The 18,732-nt window shown below is 43.9% G+C and overlaps 1 protein-coding gene across 1 annotated transcript in view; it reads left to right on the forward strand.

Annotated features, from left to right (window-relative positions):
• Positions 1–18,732, forward strand: part of SLC23A1 (solute carrier family 23 member 1) — a 395,963-nt gene that overhangs the window by 69,663 nt on the left and 307,568 nt on the right. Inside the window, exon 4 of the mRNA XM_077264915.1 lies at positions 3,201–3,289. Within this exon, the coding sequence (XP_077121030.1) occupies positions 3,201–3,289 (89 nt within the window). The remainder of the gene's footprint in view (positions 1–3,200; positions 3,290–18,732) is intronic.

The raw sequence follows: 18,732 nt of genomic DNA on the forward strand, positions 1-18,732 counted from the left end.
GTCTTCTACAACCATAACCAGTTCCGTCCCACCCTTGGGGGTCTATATCAATGGACTTTATTGTGGAGCTGCCTACATCAGGGGGCATGAATACAATCATGGTGGTAGTTGATCGCCTGACTAAAGCTGCTCATTTTGTTCCGTGCACCGGCCTCCCCTCAGCTAAAGATACAGTGAACTTGGTCATACAGAATGTCTTTCGGTTGCACGGGGTTCCGGATGAGATCATCTCTGACCGTGGAGTACAGTTCACTTCAAGATTCTGGAAGGGGTTTTGCTCTGCACTCAATATTAATGTCTGTCTCTTTTCCACTTACCATCCCCAGACAAACGGTCAGACTGAGCGTACCAACCAGACACTGGAACAATATCTAAGATGCTATGTCAGCCATCTCCAGGACGATTGGTTGGAGTTGTTGCCGTTAGCCGAATTTTCATATAATAATTCTCAGAGCGCCTCCACTAAATTTTCACCTTTCTTTGCCTATCTGGGTTATCATCCGTGTATTTTACCTAGGTCTCCAATTAATTCTCTGGTTCCGGCAGTGGAGGAAAGGCTGACTGTGATGAGACAAAATCTGGTGGTTCTGAAGGAATCCCTGACCACAGCTCAAGAACGTTATAAGAGATCGGCTGATAGATTCCGTAAACCTGCACCCATGTTCAAGGTAGGAGATTCCGTGTGGTTAGCAACTAAGAATCTGAAGTTAAACATTCCTTCACAAAAACTTGGACAGAAATTCATTGGCCCTTTCAAGATCAACGGTATTGTGAGCTCTGTGGCCTGCCGGCTGAAGCTGCCTAGGACAATGAAGGTACACCCAGTTTTTCATGTATCTTTACTAAAGCCTGTATCTCCTAATACCTTCCAGGGACGTGTTGTGCCACCTCCGCAGCCTGTGGTGATTGATGGGCAAGAACAATTTGTGGTGGAGGAAATTATTGATTCCAGGATTCGCAGGAATAGGCTCCAATATCTGATAAGATGGCAGGGATATCCCCCTGAGGAAGACTCTTTGGAACCTGTGGAAAACATCAATGCCCAACAGAAGATTTCTCATTTTCATCAGAGATTCCCTGAGAAACCAGGTCGAGGATTGTCCTGAGGCCGCTTCTAAGGAGGGAGTAATGTCAGGACTCTGAACATTTTTTACCTTTTGTGCATTACTGCCCTCTTCCAAGATGGCGTCTTTGGTCTCATGTGCACTGTGTCTTCCTGCTATATAACTCCACCCCAGCCTTCAGTCTGTGCTAGAGTATTCTGCCTTGCATCCAGCTCCTGACCTCTGATTACTCCCTGGCTATACACCTGCTCCTGTGAACCTGTGTGGTGATCCTGCTACTCTGCTCTGAGTTCCTGCTGCATACACAAGTTTCCAGTAATCCTCCTTCATCTGCTGCTCGTGTTTACTTCATCTGCATTTGCTGGACATGTAAGCTGCTGCTGCTTTGCTATAACCTGAGACTATTAACCAGGCCTCCCTGGTTGAGCTAAGATATGATTTGAACTGCCTATAAGCATATCTATCTGTGTCTGGACTAAGACAAGGATTTATTCGTGTCAAGTATCCTCAAGAATAACTGTGCTTCATAGACTTTCTGCTTGATTGCATTTTTCTCTGAAGACTGCTAAGCTGCGTTTATTATTTGAACCAACTGTTGTGGACTTGAGTTTCTCTCTGCACCTGTTTGAATCACCATGTGATAATATAGACTTTACCACTTATTAAACTGTATCCTGTAGTTGCCTTGTTCCACGCAAAGAGTCTCCTGAGTTATCCCCTATAATTATTACAGCAGGAGTATGAGAAATCAGAGTTTTCTTGTTCCCCTCTGTTGCTGTAAACCCGTGACAGCGATCTTTAGGAGACAGAATGAATAAATCAACAAGACAAGAGTTTGCACTATTTATTTTTTATGCCGTTCCTTGTGCGGTATAAGTGATTAGACAATTTTATTCTAGGGGTTGGTGCTATAACACCAGATACCAGATTCATATCTTTTTTATGTTTGGCTGCTGTCACATACTAAAGAGCACTTTTTTTTGGAAAAAAAAGTTTTTGCATTGCCATGTATTGAGATCTATAATTTTTGTATATGTCTGGCAACAGAGTGATGTGAGGGGTGTTTTTTTTTTAGGGACAATTTGCCATTTTTATTGGCACTATTTTCAGGCATATAACATTTTTTGAACGCTTTCAATTCCAATTTCTGGGAGGCAGAATGAACAAGAAAACAGCAATTCATTCAGCAATTGTTTTATGGGGTTCTTTTTCTTTTATCACTGTGTAGTAAAAGTGATAAAGCAACTTTAGTCTTTCGGTCAGTATGATTACAACAGAACCAAATCATTTTTAATGTTTTGCTGCTTTTACACAATAAAAGCTCTTTTATAGAGCAAATAATTGTTTTGCATTGCTATATTCTGAAAGCTATAACTTTTTGTTTCTCTGCTGATGGAGATTCATGGCAGCTTGTTTTTTGCTGGATGATGTGACATTTTCAGAGGTACAATTTGTATTTGCATTCGATTTTTTTGGTATATTATTTTGGTGTTCTTGTGGTGCAACATGAATTATAGACATGTACTATAATTATATTTATTACATAATTCTCCTTTGCATATACTGTATATGATAATATTGTTCCTTGGCAGTATTTCCAACCTTTTTTGTGTGAATTGAGTTAGCAAAATGTGCCCACATGTCTCTTTGTTGTCTTATCTTTTAGTGTAAACTACAATAAAATGAATTATTTTATGAGGTAGCATGGACTGTTCGGTCTCCGATAATGCATATTTAATTGAGTCGCTGCAATTATTTGGGTACTAAGATTTATTGAACAATATGTTAAATTGGAATATTTTTGTAATTAGAAAGCCTTATTCAGTTGTATCTTGCAACTGACCTTTTTGTGAAAAGAACTATATACCTCTAAATACTTTTTCTAATAATTTCCTCTGTTTTTCATGTCATATCAAAAAAGTGTATCCAAACGTAGCCAGTTGCATCCTGTTAGCAGTGTACATTTTTTGCAGTAAGCAGAAAAAATGTACGGCAAATGCACCATGTGGCAAAACCATGGTGTGAATATAGTCTATTTAAAATTAATCCCTTTAAAAATCAAGTAATAATATAATACATAGCAATCAAGCAACTAAAATAGTAATATATAACTTATAATACATTTTCTTATTCTAGGCTTCCTCTTTTTCAAGCAAGTGCATTTGCATTTTTGGTACCTGCTCAAGCCATACTATCCCTGGATAAATGGAAATGTCCTCCTGAAGGTAAAGATTTTTTGTACTCAATATTTTTTTTGGTTTAATAAATTATTTTTTTCTGGAAATGCATAATAGAAAGTTGCATTATTTTGTATTATAGAGAGATAAATATATTCCTAATGAGCTAATGTCATCATAAAGACATTACGGTACTTATAAATGTGACTGCAGCCGAACCAAATTTCCTCCTTGCAACTCATAATGTGACTCAGTAGTGTGCATGGCCACCATTTCCCTTTATACATTCCTGACAACATCTGGGAATGTTCCTGATGAGAAGGTGGATTGTTTGCTAGGTAATCTGTTCCCAGACAGGGTATCAGTGAGCTTATCGACAATGTGTATAGTTAATTGGGGTTTTGGGTGCACCGATACATGATGTTCCAATGCTTGAAGTTACATAATGTTCTCAGGCCATATGAGGCCAGGCTTTGTCTTGTACTAGGAGGAACCCAAGGCCATCAGTACCAGAGTAAGGTCTGCTAATGGATGTCAGAATTTCATTCAAGGGTGCTGTCATGTCATGGACGGGATTCCGTTGTCCGTCCTCTTAGGGTTAATTCTGTGTGGCCTCCCTTTGAATTAGGGTGGACTATATGTACTCCGTGTCGAGATCCTCATCAGGGATACTTCTGTTTTTGGCTGAGCAACTGACCCCATATATCTGTGTGTACTGCCTGTTTCCTTATGCTTGCTTGTGTATGACCCAGTCTGTTTCCCGTTTGATATCTGCCTTCTGATCCAGTACCTCCTGTGTCTCTCCTGGTTTGATCTCAGCTACGTCCCCTGACTTCCCGCTAGTTTGTCCCTCTGATATCACGTTGCTCTCTCTGGCTTCTGACCCGGCTCGCTTCTTACTACGCTATGTCTTTTCCTCTGATTACCGTGCTGTCCTCTTGTCTGACCTCAGCTTGCCTGACACTTCTCTCATCTCTGCCGGCCTGCGCTAGCGTCCTCGGGGGTTCAGGGCTTGACTTCGCCTCCACCCACTTCCCCAGTGGTCACGTGCCGCAGGTCCTGCTCACCTATGGTACAACTCACAGCCATGGCCACACAGCACAGTAGGAACCACAAGCACCCACCAGCACATCCCCGGACATGCGCACAGGCTCACGTGGTGAGTCCGATGCAGTGTTTGTGACAGGTACCTTTGGCTATTACATGTATGTTTCTGCAACACTATAAAGATATGTCTTTACAAACCTGGTTATACCAGATGATGTTGCAGGCATCATAACATTCACCGTGACATCTTCAGACTCTTTCACATCTGTAATATCCTCAGTGTGAACCTGCTGTCAGTTGTGAAGAGAACAAGGTGCCAATGGCAAACCTGGGAATTTTGGAACTTCAAATTGCTGTACTATGAGCACAAGTCACACTACATAATACCGAACCCTAATGCCACCTTCACAGAGTTTGCTTCTGATGGTTTAGTGTTGTGAATTCTGCTCTTGGGTTCCCTCCGGTGGTTGTTGGTGGTAATACAGTTGTCCCTGGGTTGCAATCCTGAGCAGGTGTCCCTGCTGATTGCAGCTCTGACTGGGTATTTAGGTGTGCAGGATTCATAAGTCCTTGCCAGTTGCCCATTGTTCTTGGAGGTTTTACATCTCTGTCTGGTTCCTCCTGCCCTGCTGCCAAATCAGCAAAGATAAGTGTCTGGGTTTTGTTTCTGCAGCACACATGCTGTGTGCTTTACAATTCAGTACTATTCATTGTTTTTTCTTGTCCAGCTTAGACTGTGTTTGGATTTTTTCAGTCAAGTTGGATTCTCAGGAGATGCAGATATACATTCCATGTCTTTAGTTAGATGGTGGAATTTTTGTATTATCTGCTGTGGATATTTTTAGGGTTTTAATACTGACCGCTTAGTATTCTGTCCTATCCTTTTCTATTTAGCTAGATTGGCCTCTTTTGCTAAATCCTGTTTTCTGCCTGCGTGTGTCTTTCCTCTAATACTTACAGTCAATATTTGTGGGGGGCTGCCTATCCTTTGGGGTTCTGCTCTGAGGCAAGATAGAATTCCCATTTCCATCTATAGGGGTATTTAGTCCTCCGGCTGTGTCGAGATGTCTAGGATGTGTTAGGTACACCCCACGGCTACTTCTAGTTGCGGTGTCAGTTTAGGGTTTGCGGTCAGTACAGGTTCAGCCAGAATGCCGAGAAAGTAAGAGACTCCACTCATTACTTTAGACTATGGCCAGGCAGTTAACCATAGGTTGGCTGTCTCACCATTACACCTAACGAAGACAACGGAGGCAAACTGTGGGAGAGGGGCGTCCCTATAAAATAGCTCCAGGCCTACTCCGTCATACGGGTGCGTCCTAGCCATATCATCTGGGGGACGGAGAGAGAGAGAAAGAACAGAAATAGACACGACAGTTGTGAGGACTATCCCGTGGTGCTCAGCAGGGAAGTACTACAACACACAGGCGCTAGAAGGTAGACACTGATTTCCACCTGCAAAGGGAACTCTGGTTGTGCCTTCGGACCGGCCGGTCTCAGCCAGCCCTGTTAACAGTACTCTGGATTGAGGATCCTAAAGCCTTCAGTAAAGAGGTAAAGAGACTGCAACCCTGTGTCCTCGTTATTCACCGCGACCTACTCCACGCACCATTATCTCATCTTTCATTGGACGCCCCTTAGCAGGGTCACGGACCGGGTCTAACCACCATGATGACCCCAGAACCGAGACAGAGAGGCCTGGTACCGAGTACCCTGCGGCCCTGCATCTGGGGGCGCTCCAGATGCAGCAGGCCCCCACTAATAAAGGCTAAGAGCAGCACAGGTGCAAACTACTGATAAAAACAGCCACCCACACACCTAGCAAATTATGGAGAGGTTGGCTGCCTAGTAAAAAAATTTCACACAAATAGGGCTTGAATAGAACGCCAGTCAGCCATGGGTTATGCATGAAGTATCAGGGTCTGGGCCAGCATTTAGAGTTTTGAATTGAAGTTTCAATTAAGATGAGGTGGGTGAGGGAGCTGTGTAAGCCTTCTATGCTGGGAGCCGTGATACCTCATGGAACAACCTTTTTTTTCCCAGCCACACTCCGGTGGCTCAAACATCAGTTTTGTAGACTACTATTGGAAGAAAAATGTAAGGATAGTAACACAAGTAGTTTACTGAAAGTAAGTGCTGGCCCGCCGATCTGGGAGCCCCACTGCTATCTGCAACACACATGAAGGAGACTCACCTTGAATTGCAAACATTTCCAAAAATTACTGCCACACACCACTAAAGTGCATCAATTTCCCAAGAGTAGAAACAGTATAATGGGCCTCTCACACACTTTCCACTACAAGCAACCGACCAGATGGAGACCCAACTTGGAGTCTCCACTAGTGATGAGCGAACGTGCTCGCCACTACTTGTTACTTGCCCGAGTATCACTATGCTCGGTGTACTCGGTGAGCACCGAGCATTTCCGGGATTATTCGGCGGGAGCTCGGGTCTCCGCCCTGCAATTTTGGCACTCTTTAGAACAACGAACATGCAGGAACTGTCTGCAATGCACTGTAATACCATCTTTCTTGTGGTATTACAGTGATTAGCTGGCCGCACAGCGTCATCAGGTCTATCAGAGACCTGAGGTCGCCCTGCTCGGAGCATTCAGCTCCGGTCTCAGCTAGTGTAGGGAGAGCTGCTGCTGAGATAGGGTCAGATTAGTTCTTTTATTAGTTAGTGTGTGTCTACCATCACAGAATCCACAAATCCAGATAAACCAAGAGTCCTTTTAAGGGCTAAATAGGGGGTATATTGATTACAGTGCTAGGTAGGCAGGGGAGTTTATGTGCACAAATCCTCATCAGTGCAAGGCATGCAGGCACTGTATGTGAGTATATTGATCTCACTACATACATCAAGAGGGTCTATTACTCTCTGCTGCTGCCTATTTTATATACACGTAGCTGCAGGTATCTGTGGCTAGGATTAATTTTTTTGGCACCTGAATCCTGCTAATTTCATTACAAAGCAATCCAGAGCCCCCTTTTTTCTACATTTATTTGCTTGGTTACACTGCAGACTACACCCAGTTCATTTTAATACAACTGCATGAAATTCTATCAATTTAAAACTGCTTTTCAAAAAATTCTGGCTTTTTTGTGGTACTGTAGTATTTTTTGGAGTGTCTTACAACATTTTTGGACAACATTTCGATGACCCAAAAATCTTTATGTGGCCTAAAAATATTTAGCTACAGTCCTTATATTTATCACTGTGTTTTGTATGCCACACGCATCGCATATCATTGCGCTAAATATTTTATAATTTTAGTACTCTTAACACTGTTTTTTAGTGTCATAGCCTACCTATTGACATAATTTTGGTGGGCGCAAAAAAATCCAGGCCACATATTTAACACTGTTCTATCTCCGTCAGACGCCAGATCTATCTGTGATTTACAAATAGTTGCTTTTCAGGCCTACATTCCACTTTTTTTGCTGTCTGCTACCCTAGGTCTATACAGTATTTGGGGTAAAAAAAAAAAATAATAATAATAATAAAACTCCAGGCCAAATATTGAAGAGTGTAATATCTTCGTCAGACTCCTGATCTATCTGTGCTCTACAAATAGTTGCTTTTCAGGCCTACATTCCACTTTTTGGGCTGTCCGTTACCTTAAGTCTATACACTATTTTGGGGTAAAAAATAAAAAAATACAGGCCACGTATTAAACAGTCTGTTATCTCTGTCAGACTCCTGGGCTATCTGTGCTCTACAATTAGTTGCTTTTCAGGCCTACATTCCACTTTTTGGGTTGTCTGCTACACTAGGTCTATACACTATTTTGGGGTAAAAAATAAAAAAATACAGGCCACGTATTGAACCGTCTGTTATCTCCATCAGACTCCTGGTCTATCTGTGCTCTCCAAATAGTTGCTTTTCAGGCCTACATTATACTTTTTGCTGTCCGCTACCCTAGGTCTAAACAGTATTTTGGGGCAAATTTTTTAAAAAAAACTCCAGGCCACATTTTGAAGAGTGGGATATCTCCGTCAGACTCCTGGTCTATCTGTGCTCTCCAAATAGTTGCTTTTCAGTCCTACATTCCACTGTCTGCTACCCTCGCTCTATACACTATTTTGGGGTAAAAAATAAAACAATACTAGCCACGTATTGAACAGTCTGTTATCGCCGTCAGACTCCTGTTCTATCTGTGCTCGCCAAATAGTTGCTTTTCAGGCCTAAATTCCACTTTTTGGGCTGTTTGCTACCCTAGGTCTATGCACTATTGTGGGGTAAAAAATAAAAAATACAGGCCTCGTATTGAACAGTCTGTTATCTCCATCAGACTCTTGGTCTATCTGTGCTCTCCAAATAGTTGTTTTTAAGGCCCACATTCCACTTTTTTGGCTGTCTGCTATCCTAGGTCTATGAAATCATATAAACTAAAAGGTGTACCATGAACACAAATACTAAAAACTCATCATAAAAATGTAGAATTTTATTAAATGACAAAAGATATATAAAATAAAATATAAAATACGTCAAATACCAAAGTTGGCCAGAAGGTGGCGCCACAGGGTAACAAATCAGCAAATCCCTCAAGAAAGTGATTGGAACAATTAAAAATATGTGATAGTGAGGTAACTATAAAAAATAGAAATGTGAAAATAAAATGCAGTGAAAAACATCAAAATTTATGTGAGGTATAGTAAATACCGTGACTGTGCTGTGGAGCCAACCTGTCCCTACGCATGTTTTGACAGTAAAAAAGTTTTCTTCCGGGGAGTGTCAATATAGTGTTTCTGGGGTAAAAAAATTAAATAACCCCAGTCCACATTTTGAAGTGTGTGATAGCTCCTTTAGACTCCTGGTCTATCTGTGCTCTCCAAATAGTTGCTTTTCAGTAGGGTTGAGCGACTTTCATTTTTTTAAGATCGAGTAGGGTTTTGGGAAACCCGATTTTGTCCAGAGTCGAGTCGAGTGCAGTCGGCCGATTATCGCTAAAAGTCGGGGATCGACCGAAACACGAAACCCAATGCAAGTCAATGGGGAAGCATAGTCGGCAGTGAGTGGAGGCCAGGAAAACACCTACAGTGCCCATTTTAATGCCAAAAACATCCATTCTTGTTTCTGAAGCTTGCCAATCTTAATTAACTGTATAATAATAGTTGGGCATAGGGAATTGGGGGAAAGTTGTGGGGGGAGTAGGGCTGGCTCAAGTTTTTCGTGGGCCCAGGAAATGCGGACTACGTCACGGCGGTGTTGCAGGGAAAGGTAAGTATTTAAAAGTTGCAAGTGCTGTGATCCTGAGCAAGCAGGGGGGGGGCCCACTCGTTCGCATTGCCACTGGCACAGGGCCCCTCAAAGTACGGCGGTGTGTTTGCATGGCGGGGGCGCCTCCCACCAGCAGCGACACTTTTGCGTACTCTGAGGGGCCCTGTGCCAGTGACGTCGCCAACGAGTATGCCCCCCCACCTGATGAAGGAACCTGCACTTTCATCTGCACCTTCCTCTTTGTCCCTGTGTAAGGTGGTATAACATGCGGGAAGGGGAACCTTACTTTCAGCAGGGTCAGATTCTGGCTGTGTAGAGTACAAGGGGAATGTAGTGGTCTAGGTCAATGTACCAGCAGACTCATTTAGCAGTGGCTGGGCAATGGGCAGGATGAGGAGGAAACAGATATAGGGCCAAAGAATAAAGTAGGCTACATGCAGTTCAAAATTGGTAACAGGACTAAACAGGCGGCATTGCTTTGTTCAGTGGAGTAGCAAACCCAAGAGCAGCAGACACTGTTTCAAGGGCCTAACCACACTAGTAGGCCAAATGCAGTTTAATATCTGATAGTATAGGGCGAAAGCCAGAATGTGGAAGCTCAGCTTTGTTCAGTTGAGGACAACACCAGGGAGGGGCAGACACCTTTAGTAGGCCGGAAAAGCCTATTGCATTTTTTAAAATGGTAATTTGGAGGGGGGCGTGGCCTAGCTGAGCAAAAGAGCAGTCGCATGTATTTGGAGCTCCTGCTCAATTACTGATTTCCACGGCAAATAAGGCTCAATTTCGGGTGGATTATAACCCCCGCAACAAATTAGAAGCTCTGTCAAGCCTGGGAGTAACCTGTGAGAGGTCAGAGATCCCATCCCGGCACAGGACCCGAATTTTATGTGGAGAGAGGGAGTGAGATAACGGCGCCGCCATCTCTAACAATCTAACAACAGGGACTGAGCCAAACTGCAGCGGACACAGAGAGGTACGAGCTCCCCTCCTTCCCACACTGCCTCTCCTGCCTCGCTTTACCGCTCACCCACGACGGTGCCCCATCCGACCCAGCGTTTCTGGCAGTGCTCTCTGGAGGGCTGAGGTAACGCTGCTGCAGCTGCCCTCTGCTCTATACAGCGGCACATGCGAACAGAGCATTCAGTGACAGCACCGAGCAGACTCACCCTCTGTGGCGGAGCCTCGCTCCCCTGGCAACCCGACGAACACACAGGACTCCTCACTGGCAGTGAGGTGAAGGATCAGGGATTTTCCCACCTGTGCCGGCGCCATATTGCAATCACCGCATGGTGTGGAGGAGGTCCCTGGGAGCTTGAGAGGGAAACTGCCTTGCAGGGTTCGTTCCCCGTCTGAAACTAATAAAGGCACACTACCTCCTGCTGACCACCTATGAACCTGGAATGGTTAGCTGGGAGCGGTATACACATCGCTGTTCATTGTGCACTGGTACGGAGAGTCGCAATCTATGCTGAGATCACCTCACATCTGCTGCCCATAAACATTTCTCTCTCCTGCTGCCTTATACTCACTTGTTTTAACCCCTGCTGAACTGGATTGGTAACTGTGAGAGGTTGTGTTCAATTAATACCTATGTACACTTATACAAGCAGCTGTACCCATAACGCTCTCTTGCTCATAACTTGAGGGTATATTCAGCTGCAACTCAATTTCTACAGTAATTTCTTACTACATTGAGAAATGGACTATCTCCCAGACTGATTTTCTCCACTACTTGACAGACATCTAGCGACATCTGGTGCCCAATATCGGAACTAGAAGTACATTTTATAATATACAAAAAAGACTCAACTAGCCACTGTTTGCCCCCACTGCTACAATAGTGACACCTAGTGTCCATGTTGGGCTCTAATTCTGTGCACACTATGAGGATTATCTAAAAAATCCTCTTCTTGGAGGCGCATGTGCGGCTTTCAGCGATGATAGTTATATCTTGCTGATCTCCGCTACCCGACTTACGTATTTAGGCCCTAATCAGCACCTGAATTACGCCAAGCACACTGCAACTGGACTCACTGCTCCCTCAGGAGACCCTCCTGACGATGCCTAGGAAGGGAGGTGCGGCACAAACACCAGGCCGCAATATTGCAGACCTTCTTCAGAGTAGCGGCATTTCCAAGATGACTACTACGACTCCTCTTCCCTCGGTCTCTACAGGAAACACAGGAGATATACTGGACCAAGATGAGACCAGTCCCCATATGGAGACAACGATCTCCACGGCAACCCTTACCAAATCCTTGCAAGAGACTTTTCGATCTGAGCTTACTTCAGCCATGCAGAAGATCTCTTCTCAGATACAGGATATTATGCAGCGTACGGTGGCCCTGGAGGAAAAGATGGACGCCACTGCAGATGCGTTGGAAGAAGATCGCGAAACCCTCAAACTACACGCAGAACGTGTCGCAGAACTGGAACTCCCATGCGAAGACTATGAGAACAGATCACGTCGGGGTAATCTGCGGATCAGGGGACTTCCCGAAAATATTGTAGCTCTCAAAGACACTGCTACTGCCCTCTTTACCGCGCTGCTCCCTGACACAGATCAATCCATGCTGCATATCACCAGAATCCATAGAGCCCTGGGCAGACCACGTAATAATGATATACCCAGGGATGTGATCCTAAAACTACATTATGAGGAGGCTCGAGATCTAATCCTGAATGCTGCACGTGAAAATCCAGACCTGCCGGGACTACCATCTTCAGTACATATCTACGCGGATATCGCATCAACCACCCTTGCCAGAAGGAGATCCCTCAAACCAGTAACATCGGCCTTGCAGACGGCGCAGATCAAATACAGATGGAACTTCCCCTTTGCCCTCATCTTTACATATAACTCTCAACTGTACACCTGCCGTACACTAGAAGAAGGGAAACAAGCCATGCTCAAAGCTGGGATCCCGATTTCTATAGAGACTTCAGCCATGCCACAGAGAAAACCAAGACCATCAAGAGAATGGCAAAATATTCCCAGAACAAGGAGCCAAAACGCACGGGTCGTCTGATATGTCCAAATTACAAGATTATCCATCTTGATTTCCGAGGGGCGGAGCAGGCCGTTACTGTTTATCCTGATTGCTCCTGGAATTGAGGGGGAAGGGGATGATGGCTCTTAACTGCCTCTCCTCTCTGCCCTCCAGAGTTAGTAGTTGTATACTAAATGTTCATATAGATATTCTATTTTGACATTAATTGTAAGTGGCCCACCAGATTGCTGCATCCCTAATTGACCCTATCCTTCCCCTACCTTACTCTGCTCTGATCTCCCCCTACTTCCTCCCAAATAATTCCCATACTGCAGTTTTCTCCTTTTCTTCTTCCTCTCCCTCCTTTTCCCTTCTCTCCTCACCCTATCCTTTCTTACCTCACCCCCCCACCTCCTCCCCCTCTCGCCCATTTCCCCCCCTACCCCTCTCTTTTTCCGTCCCGTCTCCCCCCCATCTTTTCCCCTCCCCCCTCCCTTCCCTCTTCCCCCTCCCTTCCCTCTTCCCCCTCCCCCCTCCCTTCCCTCTTCCCCCTCCTCACGCCCTTCCCTCTTCCCCCTCTCCCCTCCCTTCCCTTTTCTCCCTCCCCCCCTTCCCTCTTCCCCCTCCCCCCTGCCTCCCCTCTTCCCTCTCCCTTCCCTCTTCCCTCCCCCCCTCACCTTCCATCTCCCTTTCCTCCCCCTCCCTTTTTTTTTTTTTTTTTTTTTTTTTTTTCTTCTCTTCCTTCCATCTCTCTCCTGCTTCTTCCTATCCCTTTCCCCTCTACACATATTACTCTTCCAAGGGCCTAAATGTCGGGTCTACAACATGCTGCCTAAACTTGGCGACACCTGGTACTCCACTTAATATGGTAAACCAGATCGCCATACTTCTCGGATATGATATCCGTTTGTTATTATTAACTGTTATGTTTGTCTTTGTCTCCCCACAGTCTGTTTCCTTCCTATTGTTTTCCCACAGAGATCATCACTGCACTTACCAATTAATTCAACGTTTGCTAATTGGACATACGATTCTGGTTCCTGCCCTAGCCTCCTCATTCTTCAGCGGTAAATATTCACTGAAAAATGTGTAATGTTATTTCTCATAATGTCAGAGGGTTCAACTCACCCATTAAACGTAAGAAAGCTTTTCTTGATTACTTAAAACACGCACCAGACATTATTTGTCTCCAGGAGACCCATTTTTCCACCTCCTCCCACCCTAAGCACTTTGATGCCAAATATTCACAATACTATATGTCCAACTGGGATAAAAAAACGAGAGGTGTCGCCACTTTCATTAGGAATAACTTCCCATTTCAGCTCATCAGCACACATTCGGACTCAGAGGGCAGATTCCTTATTACTCTTGGAACATCACAAAATCAGACAATTTGCATTGTTAATAGCTATTTACCCGCATCTTCCCAGAGATTGGTCTTCCAGCTAATTATATCAAAATTAGCCACTCTTACGTACGACCACCTTATCTGGTGCGGCGACTTTAACTTTATCATTAATCCTAAATTAGATAGCAGCGCTCAGAAACGATTGGATTTAACAAAAGCTGACAAAAAGAAAATCCAACACCTAATAAAAGACAATTGCCTGGTCGATGTATGGAGGGAACTAAACGGTCCTGTAAAAGGCTACACATACTTCTCACCTGCACACCAGTCCTACTCTCGAATAGACCTACACTTAACTACTGCAAGAACGATCCCGTCTGTCCTATTCTCTCGTCATATTCCATCATCATGGTCTGACCATGATGTTGTCCTATCAACATTTAAATTCAATGTTACCACTTCTAAATTATTCAAATGGAGACTGAACGAATCCTTACTTACTGACCCTGTTATACTCTCTAAAATTAAAGAGGAGTTGAGACTGTATTTCCAGACTAATTCCACTGATGACACCTCTCCTGGAGTAGTGTGGATGGCACATAAAAAATTTATTACTGGCTCCCTAATCAAAATTGCGTCCAATAAAAAGAAACAAAGATCTGAATTACAAACGCGCTTAGAGACTAAACTTATGAAACTCGAACTTGCTAACCAGGCCACCACTTCCCTCTTTCTGATTAAACAAATCAGAGACACTAAGCTACAATTAGACGCTATTCTTACGAACAAAACAGAGAGAGCGTTAACATGGACCAAGTCAACTTTTTATAAATATGCAAATAAACCTTCTGGCATGTTAGCACGTAGACTCAGATGCAGAGAATCTTTAAATAATGTCACCTCCATCAAAGACTCCAAAGGCAAAATTTCCGCACACCCGGATATAGTATACGAAACATTCCGAGACTACTATCAGAAACTATATACCTCCCCACAGACTCCTTCACCGCAATCCTTATCCTCCTTCCTAGATGAATTGAAATTACCTAAAATTCCCAACTCCTCGCTAGACCAACTGCATGCACCAATATCTGAGGATGAAATTTCTGCAGTAATTAAAAACCTAAAAAAAACCAAAGCTCCCGGACCTGACGGCCTCACGGCACTATATTACAAGAAACTTACAAACATCCTCATACCATACATTAAAACTTACTGTAACGCTCTACTAAATGGCACCCAGATGCCCCCTGAATTCTATATTGCCCATGTGACGGTAATCCCCAAACCAAAGAAAGACCACCTCCTTCCCAAGAATTATAGACCTATATCATTGCTAAATGTTGACCTCAAACTCTTTACATCCATTATTACCACTAGGCTCAACAGATTTCTACCCACCCTTATCCACCGTGACCAAGTGGGGTTCATACCTAATAGACAAGGTCCCGATAATATTAGAAGAAATCTAAATATTATACATTCAGCAAACTACCATAAGCAACCCCTACTACTATTAGCTTTAGACATAGAAAAAGCTTTCGACTCGGTCTCGTGGTCCTATTTATTTGAAGTCCTTTCCAGATTTGGCATCCCTCGCACCCTTATTTCATGCCTCCAACTATTGTACGACAGTCCTACAGCCTATCTGAAACTCCCGTCAACTAAACCTACTCCTATCAACATACAAAGGGGGACGAGGCAGGGCTGTCCACTTTCTCCAGCCCTGTTTGCCATGGCCATGGAACCGCTAGCCGAGGCAATAAGGCTTAATCCAAACATACTTGGGCCTATAGGACTTGGCGCACAGTATAAGGCAAGCTTATTTGCAGATGATTTACTGTTGACTCTATCTAGCCCACTCACCACTCTCCCAAATTTATTTTCAGTTTTACGTAAATTTGAGTCGATCTCAGGACTCAAAATTAATGTTGACAAATCCGAAGCTTTATTCCTTAACACCAATAAGGACATGCAAACAAATATTATCTCCCAGTTTAAATTTACAAAGAATGAGCACTATATAACTTATCTCGGTGTCAACCTTACCTCTCATAAGTCGACCCTATTTAAGTGGAATTATCTCCCATTAATAAAAAATCTCCGAGCTGACTTAGCTAGATGGTCTGCCATGAAATTAACCTGGTTGGGCAGATTGCATGCAATTAAAATGGTCTCTTTGCCTAGATTTCTGTACTTATTCCGCTCTCTCCCCATATCATTACCCCATGAGACCCTACATGAGGTTCACTCTATAATTTCAAAATTTATCTGGCAGGGGAAAAAACCCAGAATCCGTCAAAAAACTATGTTCATACATAGAAGACTGGGGGGGCTTTCCATGCCTAACTTCACACTGTACTACAAAGCGGCTCAGTTAGCCCAATTGACTAATGCCTGCGCTGTCAACCGTGCTCCGAGATGGGTTGACCTGGAATCGTCCCTTCTACTTCCATTTTCCTTGCCGGGCCTTATGTGGTCCACACAAAAACTACCAAAGAGTCTACACATCACAGCACCTTTCACAGCACATTCCCTGATCCTTTGGAGGAAGGTAAGATTTAAATTCGAACTCCAATCTGGGTCTGCCCCTCTGACCCCCCTCTTCTGCAACCCCATGTTCCCACCAGGACTTGACCCACGTTCTTTTGCTTGGTGGAAAGTAAACGGAATTACTACTCTAAAGCACCTCTGCTCACCCTTTAATATAATTTTATCTAGACAAGAATTCCTTCATAAATACAACCCACCCATTAGCGAAACCTTCCGTACCTATCAGGTTTTCCATTTTGCGGAACAGTTTCTACAACGGAAAATCCCTTTTCGCGCGACTGGCTTTGAACAGAGATGCATGGATGACCCACTGGGAAGGGGAACTATTTCTCTGCTGTACGGATGCCTCAATGCAGCACATGGTGTTGACAAACTGCAATACATGAAACAGTGGGAGGAAGATCTAGGTTTCCAACTAACTTTGGAAAATTGGAGACGATGCTGTGACACAATTTCCAGGGGTAGTCATCAAGCCTCCCTGGCAGAGACGTCCATTAAGGTCTTACACAGAACATACCAAGTCCCAAGTAAACTTCACGCTATATACCCCAACATTTCAGATCAATGCTTTAGAGGATGTGGCGCAGTGGGAGATATGAAGCATATTTGGTGGGAATGTCCGATAGCCTCGGCTATGTGGCAGGAAGTAGGATTAATAATTGGAAAAATGTATGGCGGGACAATACAACCTGACCCGGCCACATTCCTCTTGGGAGCCAAATACCCTGGATTCACTAATAAATTCCACAAGCTGATAGGCCAACTGCTTATGGCTGCTAAGCTACATATAGCTACCAGCTGGAGGTCGCCGTTTCTCTCTGTCCAGACAGTTAGAGATAAAATGAATTCAATCCTCTTATATGAACGTATACATGCGACTAGGGAAGATGTGTGGGAAACCTTCTACCAGGTTTGGAAACCGTGGATAGATCTTAACGCGAACTTAAATCTTGAACAAACCCTGACTCTATCTATTTGAGACTCTATCCTGTGGGTGATTCTGATGACACTAGGGTCGAGCCGGCGTGGGGTGGGGTGCGGGGAGGTGGGAGGCAGAACTCATAAAATGGAACATAGTATATCCTTGTCTGGTAAATATACTGCAGCTTATCACGAAATAAAGTGCAGCATCTCATTACCCTCCCCATTTTCCCTCTTTTATGTCTCCCCATGTTCTTGTCTTGTCATATTTGTATCTTGGAATTTGAGTTAATATATGTATGTTTTTTCTTATTGAATTCCCTTGTAAGGGAAAGTGTTGTTCAATTACTATGTTTTTGAAAATAAAAATTATTGAAACTAAAATGGTAATTTGGAGCAGAAGGTTGAAGCTCAGCTTTATTTAGTTGAGGGCAACACCAGGGAGGGGCAGAAGCCGTTAGTAGGCCCTAACCACCATTTTTTTTTTTAAAACCACTTAATGAGAGCCGGAAGGTTGAAGCTCAGCTTTATTTAGTTGAGGACAACACCAGGCAGGGGCACACAGACAGACACCTTTAGTAGGCCGGAAAAGCCTATTGCATTTTTTAAAATGGTAATTTGGAGCAGAAGGTTGAAGCTCAGCTTTATTTAGTTGAGGGCAACACCAGGGAGGGGCAGAAGCCGTTAGTAGGCCCTAACCACCATTTTTTTTTTTTAAAACCACTTAATGAGAGCCGGAAGGTTGAAGCTCAGCTTTATTTAGTTGAGGACAACACCAGGCAGGGGCACACAGACAGACACCTTTAGTAGGCCGGAAAAGCCTATTGCATTTTTTAAAATGGTAATTTGGAGCAGAAGGTTGAAGCTCAGCTTTATTTAGTTGAGGGCAACACCAGGGAGGGGCAGAAGCCGTTAGTAGGCCCTAACCACCATTTTTTTTTTTTAAAACCACTTAATGAGAGCCGGAAGGTTGAAGCTCAGCTTTATTTAGTTGAGGACAACACCAGGCAGGGGCACACAGACAGACACCTTTAGTAGGCCGGAAAAGCCTATTGCATTTTTTAAAATGGTAATTTGGAGCAGAAGGTTGAAGCTCAGCTTTATTTAGTTGAGGGCAACACCAGGGAGGGGCAGAAGCCGTTAGTAGGCCCTAACCACCATTTTTTTTTTTTAAAACCACTTAATGAGAGCCGGAAGGTTGAAGCTCAGCTTTATTTAGTTGAGGACAACACCAGGCAGGGGCACACAGACAGACACCTTTAGTAGGCCGGAAAAGCCTATTGCATTTTTTAAAATGGTAATTTGGAGCAGAAGGTTGAAGCTCAGCTTTATTTAGTTGAGGGCAACACCAGGGAGGGGCAGAAGCCGTTAGTAGGCCCTAACCACCATTTTTTTTTTTTAAAACCACT

The sequence above is a fragment of the Ranitomeya variabilis genome, chromosome 5, assembly GCF_051348905.1.
Source record: "Ranitomeya variabilis isolate aRanVar5 chromosome 5, aRanVar5.hap1, whole genome shotgun sequence".
NCBI classification, from domain to species: Eukaryota; Metazoa; Chordata; class Amphibia; order Anura; family Dendrobatidae; genus Ranitomeya; species Ranitomeya variabilis.